The sequence below is a fragment of the Clavelina lepadiformis genome, chromosome 4 (assembly GCF_947623445.1).
Source record: "Clavelina lepadiformis chromosome 4, kaClaLepa1.1, whole genome shotgun sequence".
Lineage (NCBI taxonomy): Eukaryota > Metazoa > Chordata > Ascidiacea > Aplousobranchia > Clavelinidae > Clavelina > Clavelina lepadiformis.
The window spans coordinates 15,442,412-15,458,121 of record NC_135243.1 but is presented as its reverse complement, the minus strand read 5'-3'; the positions used below and the strand labels follow the sequence as shown (position 1 = coordinate 15,458,121).

The following is a 15,710-nucleotide window of genomic DNA, read 5'->3' as shown; positions in this document are numbered from 1 at the left end:
GATATTTTATTATCTGTACAGACTATCATTCTGTATCCTATCATTTATTTAACTACAGCTTATTCCCTGAACTTTCTTTTTGTGCGTACGTCTTAACAGAGCCTTTATATATAATTTACAGTATGACATGTTTGTTTATTTGTTTATTTCAAGAATTGCTCCGATAAAGAATAAAAGTAAATTTGGGATTAGTAATAAAATCAACTGTTTACTCGCAAATGCATTGCTTCCAGTGTGTAAAATGTACTGGTATCTAATGCATATCAACATATCTGAGAATTAAAATAAATAAATGCACAGCACCTAATTTAATTACAGGTTTCATGTCACGAAATGGAATGGAATATTCAATGGTGATATCTTTATCCCACATGGCAACAACTTGATCATGGGTATGAAAAACGTCAACACCATACATCCATTCAGACAAATTACCACCCAGGCTCCCAAAAAACTTTATAACTTGTGACTGAATCTAAAAACATAAATAATGTTTATTATAAGTAAAACATATTTTTATCGTGGTACTAAAATTATTCACAGTAATTTATATACAACTCGTTGGCAATTCCTTGATCCCTATGCAGGCCACCACTAAAACAAGTACAAGTAAAGATACAAAACCAGTTGCAAAATCTGTTCCTGTGAGTTATTTTCAAAACTTGCCTGTTTTCTGAATGGTTCTTCCGAAGGTTTAATGGACTTGTTTTTTCTAAGAGCACGTTTAGTTTTGCCCATTTTCACAGGATCTTCAGCTTTGACCACTGTTAGAGAGCAAAGAAGTATTTTACATTTATAAGTAACAGTATTTCTTTGCTACACATCATGAAAACACATTTCTGTAATTGCTTAATTGATTTTCGTTTCCAAATGCTTTATTTTGGTCAATTACGTTTTGTTACTGTGAGTTTAGACTATACGTAGTCATCAGTTCGGAAAATTCACTTTACAATACCATTCCTTGTTTATTGTTTATTTATTAAAGTATTTCTCTATTCTCCTTCTAAGGTTCTGTCAACTGTCTAAAAAGTAAAACTGACTCAGCCACTCACTCAGATCTAAAAAAGCAAGCTGATTCTACTGTAAAGTAGATTCTAAGGCAAAAGCTGGGATTAACACCGTTGATCAGTTGACCAGGACATACTCTAAAACAGGGGTGCCCAACCTTTTTGGCCAAAGGGCCACATTCGATTTACGAATGATTGCGCGGGCCACTTGAGTGTTTACTGCTAATTTCTAATTAAAACCCTCACACCAAAATTCTAATCTTAGAAATAAATTGTGATCCAACAAAATTAACTTGAACAGTTGTGCACCCCTGCACTAGAGAAAATAGTATATTATCTATCTATTGCGCTATTATCTATATTATCTATTATCTCTACTATCCATTGCTCTATAGTCTATAGTATAGAGCAATAGACAAAGAAAGCAAACAATAAATGCCGATTTCTCTGAATGTAAGTTCGCCATAAATTACATAGGCGATTCAGTTGGTAATATAAGTCATTTCGAAAAATACCGCGCGGGCCACGGGTTGGACACCCCTGCTCTAAAACGTGAACTATGAAACACTTGCAGGGCCTTAGTGTATGAGAAAAATACACTTGTGTATAGTTTATAAAACTTAGTCCAGCAAGCATTGATTGAATATAACCGACAAGCATTTTGCTTTTGCATTTTTTGCCTTCAAAAGTTGCTCATGTAGAGAATTTTAGTATACTGTATGTCTGGAAGAAATCACGTTTTATTGTTCACCTTCTTCCTCTAATTAAATTACCAGATCATGTTTGGTTATTCCTAATGAACAACAAAAAATCCTTTAGCGCCATTTAAACATAAAAAATGTTTTTGGACCAAATAAATGAAAGAAATACAGTTCATCTGCACTACGCATCAACTGACGTACTTGGTTATTCTAGATAGTTTGAGCTTGCTAGATTCTACATTGTTAGAAATCCTTTTAGTATTAAGAACTGTGTTGTTAACTGTAATATAAAGGCTTTGGAAACAAAATATATGACATTAAAAACCATTATCATGCAGTAATGATCATTTTTATGTTACTCTACATTCACCTTTCGAATAATGCAAATATGGCACAAGATAGGGCACGATGGCTGCCAAATAGGATACGTGTTCAGAATGCAAACGCCAACGGTTCAGTGCACGCAGTACAGAATCAGCTATAGGTGTAAAACTTACACCAATCTGACAAGCTCTCTGAGTGAAAGAAATTTCATAATTTAAACGTTTTACCAACCACAAGCTCAAGTATCAGAAAGGCAACACACCTGAATGGCTGGCTGTAAGTGTCCTAAAATTCCACAGGCAACTTCATATGGTAAATTTAATATGAACAACAAACTTGACACAAGGAGCTCATCCTTCAACTGCTTTATATAAGATACCACCTGGCAATATATTGCATAATTAAAACCTTTACATGATTAAAATTTTTATTAGAGAAATCTTTTCTAATCTATGCAGAGATTATAGTCAAGTGAAATATATTCTTGACAGTAAAAACAAGGCTTATCTTGGAAGTCTTTGACAAATCGGTGCAAAATTATATCTAACTTACACTGAATGACCCCATACCTGAAATAAACTTTTATAACTAATACCACAGTAAAATGCTTTTAAGGATGTTAACTGAATTCATGTTTAGAAGAATAGTAAACTAAAAATATTACAAATTTCTCACAGTGCTACAAATTTCAGCTTTGCAACATTTTCCGTTTGGGAAATTTCCAAATTTAGCGATTTTATGTGAAACTTTGAGGGTCATGAGTGGGGTCAGAAAGTTAGTATTTTCAAAAAATTTTTTGCGAATTTAGTTTTGGGTTGACACAGAATAAGATTAGTCTATTTAACCTGAACGTTTTAAACATGACTTAAATATCAAGAACCCTAATGTGCCCGCATAAGTTAGCGCATGGCACATGCATCATATGAATCAATCCCAGTGACAGCTTCACACTTTTCAACACTCATTTTGGTCTCAGTAGAATAACAATCGTGTCACCTAAGACACTAAGAACTTTCAACCTTGGAAAAAATACTCGGGCATAGTGAAATGTCAGATTTGTTTCGCTAAAGTAGTATTAAGTGATCATGTACATTATTTAATAGGTGTGTTGCGCATCAATGCATAATTAATACGTGTTGAATGTAATACGATACTGTAACTAACAGGGATTCTACTGAAACTAACAGGGGCTCTACTGTAATTAACAGGGGCTCTACTGTAAATCTTATGCATATACTAGAGCAGCAGCATCAAAGTGTTCCACGAAATAAATCATTTCAGCAGTCCATTATAACAGTAAATTGAATTGGGTTTATTATGATGGAACAAAGGCGAGTCCTCACACTTATATTTATCTAATTACAGTGTGGCGTAATTCAAAGTCAAACATGCCAATAATGACGTTACAAACAACAACACCTTACGATCTAACGATTGCAGTGCTTTTGGTAATAGTAAGCTTACTTATACTGAAAGTTGGCAGGGTTGGTAGGTCACATATATGGGTACCGTGGGCCATGCATTGCACGCCTCTTTATTAGCAGACATTTTCGCTTGGTATTAATCGTTGAGTTGGACAGATCTATACGCAAAGGGTTATCGCTACTTGGCAAGTTGTCAGGCTGGTGCAGAGTTCTAACTGCTACGTCTTCATTTTAATGTAAGCATAAACTTACTTACTGCAAAGGGATCGCTGGTTAATAACTGGAAGCATAAAAAGAACTAATGATAAGTCTGGTGGGTAGGTTCATAAAGCAGTAAGCGAGTTTTCGTTACTCCAGTGGGTATAGATGACAGTACACAATACCTAAGTAACAGGCAAGTTTATTTTCTTTATTAGCATCGTTTATTGAAATGCACTTCTCTGTTTTACTGCACAAAATTATGATAAAACGATCAACACGTCTGTAACTGAGCTTGTGACACAACAGCTGAGTTCAAAAATTAACAAAGATGACACTTAGCTTGATTTCATTTGCCATGCATTACACTGTGTTAAAAATCTTTATCACCCGTCTTTGTGCTCAATTTTCTTTGATCGTTTTTCAAAAATGTGCGTATAAAATGGGGCTTCTGACTTTGGACTAGTGGAATATTTTACTGCAGGAGCAAATAGAGTTAATCGGGATCACATTATGTTGGAGTTCATAAGTGGGTGGGGCCCATAAAGCAGCGACCACAGCATTTTAATTTTTTTGTTAATGTTACCATCTTATTTCATTTTTTGTGTTCTGTTTTTACATGTATTCGTTTAGTAACGTTCGTTATTTGAAATATGTGTCTAGAATTTACATCTATATTTCTTAGCAAGGCTGTATCCAAAATGTTTTAGGGTAGAATCTCTACTGCAACCACCCTCTAAATAAGCTTTTGTTTCTCGGTGTTCCGTGGCTAAAAACGTTTGACAAGCGGTGCATTAGAGTACTAAGAGTAGAGGTACATAACACAAGTAATGTAGAATGTTAGAATTCTTTTCAATTTGTATGGATTTTAAAATATGGATACATCAACAGAAAATCATGAACAGGAAACAAACTTCGACCGATTTTGGTTTACTTAAATGGTAATACGAGTGCTTAGAAATAACATGCTTTATTTTGAAACATTGAGATGATCATTGTATTGTAGTGTTTAATGTAAGACACAGTTATTAGACAACTCTATTTTATTGGTATCAGCACTTGCAATCGATGTGATTACAGGTTTTTTCATAAAATTAAAGATGGTTTACTTTTACCTTTTGCGATGTACTTTTCATACACAAAAATATACAGTAAACTGTAGCCAATACTGTGCAGAACGGTACCTCTATAGCATATCTTTGAAGAAAAACCAGGCAATGCTGTCTTTCTTTAAGGTGGTCAAAAGAAATTTGGTCATCTGTATCCATCGTTTCCACATCATGCATAGCATTTGTTGCAACAGTATTACTTACAGTAACGCAAGAAAAGTACTGAACAGTGGACGTAATTGTCATTATTGTTGCCAATATTCTATAGAAACCACTGACTAATGGCAGTCTAAAAGAGAAAAAAAGTGTAAAACAGTTTGCTAGCAACATGTTTACAATTTAGACAGAAGTAGTAATACCTAACAAATAACACGAATGCTTTAATTTTTATCTTCAAGAACAGTTCTTTTAATTGGTTTGAAATAGGCCATAGTTTAGTGAAGTTGTTGTGACCACATTAAAATCTACTGCATGTAATACTGTCAACATACCGAGTCGATTTAGCAACAAAATACCGCAGCAATGTAGGAATATTAGAAATAAAAATCTGAGTGGTAGGACAATCTGCGGATACAATTAAAGGAAATGTCTCCCAAATCAGGTCTACCAAGTTGACACAGATTCTGAAGTCTATAGCATTGCTTGGCATTAGTGCATCCAATGATTCTTTTTCAGTTTCGGTTTTGATACCATGTTTCTGTTAATAAAAAACAAATAAGTCATAATAGTTTTTGCAATTTAATTTAAAAATAACAGAACACCTTTGTTTCATATAATAAATCGGAAACCTTTTCTGCAACTGTTGAAAGATCCAGTTTTTCAGTAAGTGATATGATGCCTTTTAAAAATGATGAGAAAATAATTCCATATATATATTTTTGATTCTTAACAAAATGGCTGCCTTGAAACTGCAGCGGTTCCTACAAGAGAAATAAACACATTTGTTTTAATATATGCACAATTACAGGCTAAAATTACTTTCATATGAACATAGTAATGATATTAAATGTATTAATATTCAGTAAATATTTATATAGACTCTGTATGGAAGTAACTGCTTAAAAAAGGCACGAAATTTAAACTGCAGACATAACACTCTGTTATCTTTACACCTCACTTTATTTTAACAATGTCTGAGCAGCTATTATCAGTAGTTCTACTGTCATGTCTGCGGTTTACATTTCGCATCATTTTCCATGTAGTTGCTTTCGTAAGAAGATGGTATAAGCTTTCACTCTACAACTAATTTTACCATTAGTTTTTTCATCATTTTTTCCTTTGAAAAGGTACAAATTTTTCAAGTCTAAAACATGTTATACTAAATATTATTCCTCCATATGTAACTTTGATTGAAACTGAATGGTTTATAAACATATTCATTTACATCACGATTCTTGAGACCACCCATTAAAGATGTCCACAGTGGCACATAGTCTTTGTACGATACAGTTCTTAAATCATTCATGATATCATCATGTATATCATCTCTACGTAAACTGGCAGTATTGCTTTGAATTTGAGATTTCCAGATTCTATCTCGTTCCTCTCCAAGTATGATGTCATATGAGCATGATCTAATTAAACCTTGATACACTAAGAAAAAATAGAAAAGATTATTAAAATTGTTAAGGGATATATATAACTTAATATGAAACAATACTAAAACTATTGCATTTGCAAGCAAATAACAAACCTCTCACTTCTTACCAATGCAATCTGTGAATAACTTCATGGCTTCTGGTTTTTCAATAAATGCATGAATCATCAACATAATTGAATTATAACTATAGAGAGCAAATTTGCGATGTAGCCTGGGATATTTTTCAATTAACAATACACATAGACGCTCAAGTGATGTCAAAAATGATTCTGAAAGGTCATTATCTAAATTCAAATAAACATTAAACAGTACAACAACAAATTCTAATTTTGAAAGCCAAAATGCTTTTTAGAAATACAAGTAGAAATGCAGTACAGTAGCAACAAAAGCATGTAAATAAAAAAGAAAAATAACATGTTGGATACGAATAAGCGAAACAAGTTCTTCTACATTGTATTTGAGTATTGATCAACTATGTTAACATTCATACAACCCAGGACAGGGTGGTCCATACAAAGGACAGACTTTGTGCACTATTATTATACTTTCAAAGCAATTATATTTTCAAAGTTTTGGTACACTGTATAATCCAGTGCAAAATCTGCAGTTGTTAACATACACCTGCTTCTATTTAAATGAGCTGCATTAACCGTAGCCAGAGATAAACTGCACATAATTGAAGTACAAGTCAATATGTGATTATTCTGTGGTAATAATGCCTTTTTACAACTAACGTCACAGTATTATGTGTCGATACACACATGCGAAAATTTTAACATTTAACTTTTTGCTGCAACCATAGTCCCAAACCAGCATAAAGTTTCAAAGAGCGCGATATTAGTTGTGCAGCAAAGCATTAAGTCGATTAGAATAGCAACCTCAGACCTTTGCTAACATCGGAGTTTCTCCAATTGCGGCCCGCAAGGTTTTACTCAAACCTTAATGTGGCCCGTCATGCTTGCAGTTTTGGCCCACCCTGTTCTAAGACATACTTTGCAGTGTCCTGGTACAAATGAACTCTAATATATAAATGTTTTGTGGTGTTTTCATAATTAAAGCTTAAGCATACTATTGTAGTGGTTGGAATCATAATTTTAAATTACCCTTTGTTTCACTTCCTTCAATCTGTCTAGCAATATGAGCCAAAGATGATATGAATGTCGGCAATTGATGTATCTTGTTATCATCTATGTCACCTTGATTACTAAATGCAATGAAAATATTCAACAATTTATGTCACTGGTGGGCACATCATTAATATTGATACATTATGCAAGTAAAACATTGCACACATTAAGGTGGTTAAAAAATTTCTAGCAAACCAGAGCTAACCTTAGAAAGAGCTGTTCACTTCTATTCATCATTTCCAAAAACATCTGTTTTACATCACTTTTTGAAACATAAATCTTGCAAAGACTTGCAAGTAAACCATATCCTTGAATGGCTAGAGACATTGCTTTACTATTCATGCTTTCAGAATTTATCATGCATTTGAATTTCCCAAGAAAGAACTAAAAGCAGTACTTGATATGAGTATATGTGTTTTGTGTAACTTCATATAAACAACATTATCAAAACACTAAATGTATATTTCATATTTTATTCTTACCGCTAGTATGTCTTTAGATTTACTACTCAACGACTTCTCACACAAAATAACAATCTGAAAGGTAGTCAAACTGTTTTAAGTATAATAATTAAGTTATATCAAATATAACTTTGTAAGATATTTTTCCAGGGGTGTAAAACATACGGCCGACCAAATGTGAAATGGAGACTGTCAGCAAAAAAGTTGAGATATTAAGTTTCTTGATTGTTAACTTATATTTCATACTATTACACTAACCTGCTGTAAAAAAGCATGAATAGTAAGCTGGGCTGAATGTTTTAGTTGTGGATTTTTATGTTCAAACCAGTATTCCAAAGCGCTGTAGCAACTCCTGTAGTCATTGATTAGGATATCTGCATACTGGGATGCATGGTCTCTTAAAAGTTGCAGCCCGGCTGAAATTTAACCAGTTATGAAAGTTTGTTACAAGTAAACAAGTATTGTTTTTAAGATCTGCGTTTGGAGACCGCTAAAAATTATTAAGAAACCATAACTTTTACAGACTAACTGCTAATTTTTTGGTATAGTTACAAACTAACTAATTTTGAGAGAGTTTTGGAGAAATTTAATAGAATTTTTCAGTTCCCAAAAGCACCTTTAAAAATACAGAAATACATTGCTGATTACAATTTGTTACAACGTTTTGAAAATTTAGCTTGGGTAACTTATTTGTATACACTACCTTATCTTTATCACATTAAGGTCATAAGGGAGGTAACCTACACAACTTTGGGAAAAATTAGCTCCTAACAATAAATGATTGCTATTGTTGTTTATCAAATTAGAGTAAATTATAGTTTAATGATTAAGGATCTCCTTTGTCTAAGGTGGAAAGCTGGCAATCCAGTGCAAGAGGTATTAACTTAGCTATTATAATCAGTATGAATCAATACTGGATCAGTGAGTAAGGTTTAAGAAAGAAATATGTATTTTGCATTTATACAAATATATACATTTTGCTTCCCAGCAAAAACTTACTTTTCATTCCTTATTGACAGTGGAGCTTACTCCTTGATACTTTGTGTTTTGGTGGCTTTGTAACGTATTTAATTGTATATACATTTTAATTGCTCACTTTTCGACAATTTTAAAGTTGAAGTTTTATCTTTTGCCAGTTTTTAATATTTATTTTCATCACAGTTTGCCTAATTTATGTTTTACCTTTGTAGTGATTTCGTTTATATCATGAAACCGATATATATCTGTATTAAACCTTATTGACTGATCCAGTATTTATTCATACCGATTATAATATCCAAATTTGGATAAGTCAGTATATTTTCAAAAGCTTACCCAAGTGAATTCCGTATCTATTTATGGTTTCCTGAGGCTGTATACTCTTCTTTGCATATCGGTACACATCTTCAAACCTACTGGCTGACTGTTGATCAGTTGATGATGTAAATACATACATTAGTTCATGGAGCCCATTTAAGGAACCCTCTATGATCTTAAAGTCAGAAGTCTTTGACGAAGTGACCATCTGGTATAACATAAAAGCAAACATTTTTGGAGGCACACTGTATACTCCTGTCTAACTTTCAGGCTCTGTAAAAACTTACAAAAAGTTTGAGTTTTGTATGGGCAATTGATGAGTTTAAAAAAGTAATTACTGTATACATATACTGCTAACTCTGTTAAATTCAGAATTGTTACTTTTAAAAGCATCTCGTACTACATCCATACTCACCTCCTTTTTCAATTCACGAAGATATATGTCAAATAAACGTTCTGAATGGTGTGCTGTATTATCTGGACGATTTCTTGTAATAGTACCCAATGCATGCAAGCAGTGACCACGAACTACAAAGTAATACAATGTAGATTGGTGCTTCCCCACAGTTAAATTAACACAACAATGAAAGAAAAGCATAAAAAATATGACAGACACCAAGCGAGAATCAATACAATTTTGAAAGAAAATAAAAATTATCTGATGCGTAACTGCAGCTAGTGAGAAGAGTACAACTACTGTATATATACATGTTTAAATCACACTCTTAAACAATGTCTCCAGTGTTAAAATAATTTTTGAACAGATTTTATTTACAAAAGCACCACACTTAATATCCAGTAGACGCCCTCAATGCACAAGCATAGGCAACGACTTTTCGAAATAGTTGAGGATGCGGCAAGGTATGATGTCATCAAGTTGCATCCGTCATTGCAATTACTTACGTTGTTCTTGCCGCATTTTTGTTATGCTTATCAATCAAAATTTTATTGCCTAGCCCAGACATGTGTATGCGATTATTTTGCTAAGGATTTTTGCCTGGTTAACTACTTACCAGCAACAGTTAAAAGCAGGGGTCGGTAACCACTAGCACGCAAGATGATTTTACATTGCACGCCAAGTGATTTGGCGCGTACTCAAAATCACCTTAACAAAGTGCAACAATAAGTAGTTCTTAGCCCAGCGTAAAACAAATATTTTGCTCGTTGAGTTACAGCTCGCTTTTGTTGCATCAGTAACATTATTGCGCAGTCTAGTGCTAATTAAATGGTTGCACATATTTCCAGTCAGTGAGTCCAGTCGAGTGTTGATAGTAGGCTAGTTAAATTGAATATATACATACTACATGCCGAGGCCAGCTGATACTGATATAGTTGGAAATAAGACTCCCGTTTGGCACTTTTTTGGACAGAAAAAATTGAAACAAGCAGTTAAGTACAGTACTAGCTGTCAGGATGTCTGTAGATAGCATAGTAAAAATGTAATTCATATAAATTAGGTTTAATGGCGTCTCCCAAAAGACTTAAATTAAACTTCAGATCATTCCAAGAATCCTGGATGACAGAGTTTGGATTCGTTACTCGTGACAACCGAGCTGTGTGTGTGCTCTGTTGATAAAACGTCGTTTGCCGAACATGAAGCACAATACAACAGTTTGAAATGGAACACAAGAAATCCTTCAAGGATGATGAAGAGAAGTTCGAATCACTGAAAAAGGCAGTATCTCGCTAGGAAAAGCAAAGCAGCATTTTCAAGAAAGGAATTTGTAGCATGAATTGCACATTCGAAAGTAGCTACGAAGTTGCAGAGGTCACTGCTAAACATGGGAAACCATTTACTAACAGGGAATTTGTGAAGTAGGCCTTTCTTTGTTGTGCCGACGTGTTGTTTGATGATTTGCCAAACAAAAGCATCATAATTTTGAAGATCAAGGACATTCCTGTTTCTCCTCGAACAGCAGGTGTCTCATCACGAACATGGCTGGTGTAAATGAGCAACCAACTGTTGTGTTAAAAGTTGCGAATGTTTTCAGCGTAGCTCTTGATGAAAGCATAGATATAAACGTTAACCACATTTAGCGGTTGTATCTAGGATCAGCAGTAACGGTAAGGTGTATGAAGAGCTTTGTTGCTTGAAACCTATATATGGCACTACTAAAGGAAAATATGTAATTGATACCTTCATTAAGCATTTTGAGGAAAGAGCGATTAATATCAAAAGATATTCTCAGTTACAACAGACCACACACCTGCTATGATAGGACAACACCGTGGATTTGTGACTCTTATTGCGCAAAAGATTGGGCACCTGTTATGAAATTGCACTGTATTATTATACACAAAGAAAATCTTTATGCAAAGATTTCAAATTCAGTTCTCAATGACGTAATGTCAACTGTAATGAAAATAGTCAATTTCCTTGTTGCTCTGCTACAACACACAGACAGTTTCGATCTTTGCTTGAAGTGATGAAAAGTGCATGCTATGATGTGCTCCTGCACTGTAATGTCAGATGGTTAAGTCGAGGTAAGGTTCTCTTGAGGTTTGTCGAATGTCTAGTCGAGATAAGCGTCTTTTTGAGAGCAAGGCAAGGTTTACCCTGAGCCGGAGGATGATAAGTGGGTTTGTAAAACTGATGTTTCTCGCAGATATTACCAAGCACCATAACAAACTTAATCTTTGTCTGCAGGGTCCAGGACAAACAGTGATGGATCTTTTTGAGGCATGGAGAGTTTTGTAGCTAAACTTGAAATTGATATGTACATGAGAGATTTAACGTCTCAATTTTGCAATAGATTTTCAGCATTTTGGTTCATTGTTTTCATTTCTCATGAAGCCCGAGAGCAGCGAAGACTTATTTGCATTTGAATGGATGGACATCGAAGACTTCCAGATGCAGCTGATCAATTTCAAAGCATCCTTATTGTGGACATAAAAATTCGTCAAACTGCAGAAATCACTGGAAACGATTGAAAGCAAACAAACAAACATTTTGACATGTTGGGAATTTTTGCCGGAGAAATTTAGCTGTCTGAAGAAGATGGAAATAGCTTTGCTGTATGCATTTGGATCCACTTATTTTCATGCACAAATATTTTCTCACATGAAATTTATCCTCAGTCCACAGCGCAGCCGATTTACAGAAGATTCATAAACTGGCACACTGCATTCAAAAAGTTGCCGACCCCTGGTTTAAAGCTTTGAAAAACAAAGTGGTGTTATATCACGTTATTTCAAGTAACCTTCGCCATGCAAAACGCCAATTAAGTGAAGACATACGTTTGCGAATTACGGTTAAGCATACTATAGGAGTCGTACTTTTGAAGCTAGGTTTAACCTAGATAACAACACTGTCGTAAGTGTGACAGGTTGTTTAAATTTTATTATTGAAAGCCTGAAGCATATTCTTCAGCAAAAACTTTGCACATTTGAAGTATAAGTCGTACTTATGTGAAAAATTAATGCAAAGCTATTTAATAAAATACAAGTATGACAACAGAGTCAGTCCAAAGTAGGCTAATGATGCATGTTAGAAAGTCTGTTGTTGATAATTGACCACGCTGGATATAAATGAAACATTCCCACACGGCTATCTGAGATAATAATTGTTGATACTCTAACGATGGAAGAAGATTGACAAGCACATGCCAGGATCAATTTTCAAGTGAGTTTGAGTTTCCAGTTCTATATTTCCATTATTCGAGTTCAGCAGTGTTATTAAGTTCAACTTCAAGTTTTTCAGATCGATTTTGGGAGTTTATTATAATTTCAAGCTGCAAAACTTAATGAAGTTTTTATTGTAATGCGTATAACAAACCACCAAAGCACAGACGCATGCCATATTAAACCTAAAAGTAGAAATAAAGTTGTAGTCAACACATTTAAGTATTTTCACTAACTAAATGGCGTTGTTTACGAAAAATTCAAGATACAATATAATTTATTTAAATTATCTTTGAATATATTCTTTTATAATGTCTGTTCGCCTATGAAGTCACATTTCACCAAAATTGATCAAAAGCAAAACACGGTTGTGAACGACCGATTCAAATTAAAAAAACATATTGTTGCTGAAAGTTTATTATCTCTCAAGATTACTGATACTCAGTTAATGAACTCGAACTCAAACCGAGTTCTTTCGCGCTTGTAGCTCGGAAAATACCACTAAGTGTGCAAATAAAAACTGCCAAAATTATTTTGACAATGTATCAATATGAATTCGTCATACGCTTACCAAAGAGTTAAAAGAGAAAAACGAGCTAAAAAGGATAAAAGCAAAGAGAACAAAACACGATTCACATGTAAATGGTGTTTCACGTGGAACTAAGTTAGCACCCGTGATCACAGCAAATTTGTTATTGTTTTCATAGAAGGTGACGGATACACTAACCTCGCTAAACACTTGTTTTCGAAGTATATTTAAAAAAAAAATTTAATGCATGTATACTTTGGCAATTAACTCTACGATTAACCCATTCACCTATTAAACGATGTTCAAAGAATAGCCAATCTTGTGTCACATTTTTAGCTGGTTTTCTGCACCAGTTTCGTTTTAAACATATTGGCAATTTTGCCAGTTACAACTAATAATGTTACTTTATGTCAAGCAGTTGTTTTGTCCAGACGCAAAAACAAAGGAAAAGAAAAAAGCCACAATACAGTATATCAGAACAGATAGCCTAGTTGTGGTACAACTGAATCTATTATGCGGGGAAAAGATTAACTGGCTGATACATTGTTTAAAAACAAAGCAATTGTCGTAAAAAATTCAAATCATGCATATGAACAAATGACACGTTATAAGTTGGACATCAAGTAAATGCTTTGTGACATGTGCCTGAATTTCCTTAAAAAGGGAATATAGAAAGACATCCTGCCCTGTTCGTTTTATCTTAGGCATTACTTCTGTTTTGGCAAAGTGTGTTTTAGCACCTTTTACTCCTAAAGTTAAGGGTGTGATACACCTCCGCACCCCCACTTTCGGCACCAGTGTGCATAAGTTACATCACACACTTTTTGCTCAAAATTCGATTCCAAATAAAAATTCAAAAAAGGACTTATGCAAGAATAAGCTCAGTGGTCATCTGCATCATCTACGTCTACATCTACGAAACTTTAGTCCTGCACAGACTACATTTCCTGTACATTTGAAACCAGTTAAAAACTGAGGCAGTAATATAATGAGCAAAACAATTTTAGTCAGTCCGAAATAAGTCTTGTAGTGAATTAATAGCATAAGTAAGTGATTGACAAGTTAAGTTTAATGTTGTTTATTAATATAAAACTTAACCTGTTGAGGATGTTTTTGATGTAGGTTTTGCCAGCTCCTTATACAAAGCATCAAAAAGTTGACGAATCCAATCCGTGTCATCGTCATTGAAAGATTTTCTACTTGACAATAGCTGCATGGTTTAAACAATAATGTTGAAAAAAGAAAACTTAAAGTTTCACAAGCACCAAATATGGTAATGGAAGAACCGAGAAGCATTTTCTTGTAACCAAAGTGAAAGGTCAAAGTAAGAATTAGATGTAAATCCATTGTCATGGAAAATGTTTTCTAGTAAAAGTCTAATACAATAAAATTTCGCTAATTCAACACCTCTAGGGGCTCCTATGAAAATACCGAAATATTTAAACAGGTAATAACATGCTGACCTGCACAAAATGTACATTTACACAATTAAACAGAAATCGTACATTCTATATTCAGTATATAAAGTTAAGTACAGTAGAATTTGCCTATATCGACACCTCAAGGGGATGAAGAAAAAGTGTCGATATAGGCAAAGTGTCAATATAGACGAATCGATATAAACTGTTCCTAAATTTCGGTTTTAGCTCAATGTAAGGGCGTGGTAAGTGTTAAATGTGTACTCTAATCAGCACTGCCGCTTAATTTTATGTTCTTGTGTACACTACGGCAAATAAAAACACAAACAAGATCGTGAAAACTAATGGTAGTTGTATTTACACGTAATACGCACGCAGACGGTACTGATGCGGAGCAATATGGTGTTACAACAGTAAGGTGACATAGTGACATAATAATTACTTAAAATACGACTAGGCAACCTAACCCATCATACGATAACTTCATAAAGTCGTAAGTGGGATTACGTCCCAGAGTGAAAAAAGAGCTACATCTGTCACTATGAACCAATGTGTCGAAAAGATGTTGATATAGGCAAACTGTCGACATAACTGAAGTCGATATAGGTGAACTCGAATGTACGTAAAATATAGGAATTTTGCCGGGACCAACGAAAAAGTGTCGATATATGCGAACTGTCGATATAAACAAATTCTACTGTTTAACTAATTTAAACAATCAAAATACGTAATTAAATTGTACGAATTACTACGAATTCGCACAATTTAAATGCATTCATAACTTGAGTAGTTTTCTGTCATACTTTCCTTATGCTTACAGTTATGCATAGCTCATGACAAAATAACTAAATAAACAAACATGATGCTTGTCGGGAATGAAAGAAAGATGGTAAGT

At 34.0% G+C, this 15,710-nt stretch overlaps 1 protein-coding gene across 1 annotated transcript in view; it reads right to left on the bottom strand.

The window, feature by feature from the left end:
* The window catches only part of LOC143452618 (DNA-dependent protein kinase catalytic subunit-like), a 62,824-nt gene that overhangs the window by 38,860 nt on the left and 8,254 nt on the right, over positions 1-15,710 (bottom strand). The window contains exons 4-19 of the mRNA XM_076953659.1: positions 14,496-14,607; positions 9,663-9,775; positions 9,266-9,455; positions 8,210-8,367; positions 7,973-8,026; positions 7,696-7,874; positions 7,467-7,567; positions 6,471-6,647; positions 6,148-6,356; positions 5,552-5,683; positions 5,255-5,460; positions 4,839-5,052; positions 2,295-2,414; positions 2,079-2,223; positions 667-764; positions 304-475 (exon numbers count right to left, since the gene is read on the bottom strand). Coding sequence (XP_076809774.1) covers positions 304-475; positions 667-764; positions 2,079-2,223; positions 2,295-2,414; positions 4,839-5,052; positions 5,255-5,460; positions 5,552-5,683; positions 6,148-6,356; positions 6,471-6,647; positions 7,467-7,567; positions 7,696-7,874; positions 7,973-8,026; positions 8,210-8,367; positions 9,266-9,455; positions 9,663-9,775; positions 14,496-14,607 — 2,380 coding nt within the window. The remainder of the gene's footprint in view (positions 1-303; positions 476-666; positions 765-2,078; positions 2,224-2,294; positions 2,415-4,838; positions 5,053-5,254; positions 5,461-5,551; positions 5,684-6,147; positions 6,357-6,470; positions 6,648-7,466; positions 7,568-7,695; positions 7,875-7,972; positions 8,027-8,209; positions 8,368-9,265; positions 9,456-9,662; positions 9,776-14,495; positions 14,608-15,710) is intronic.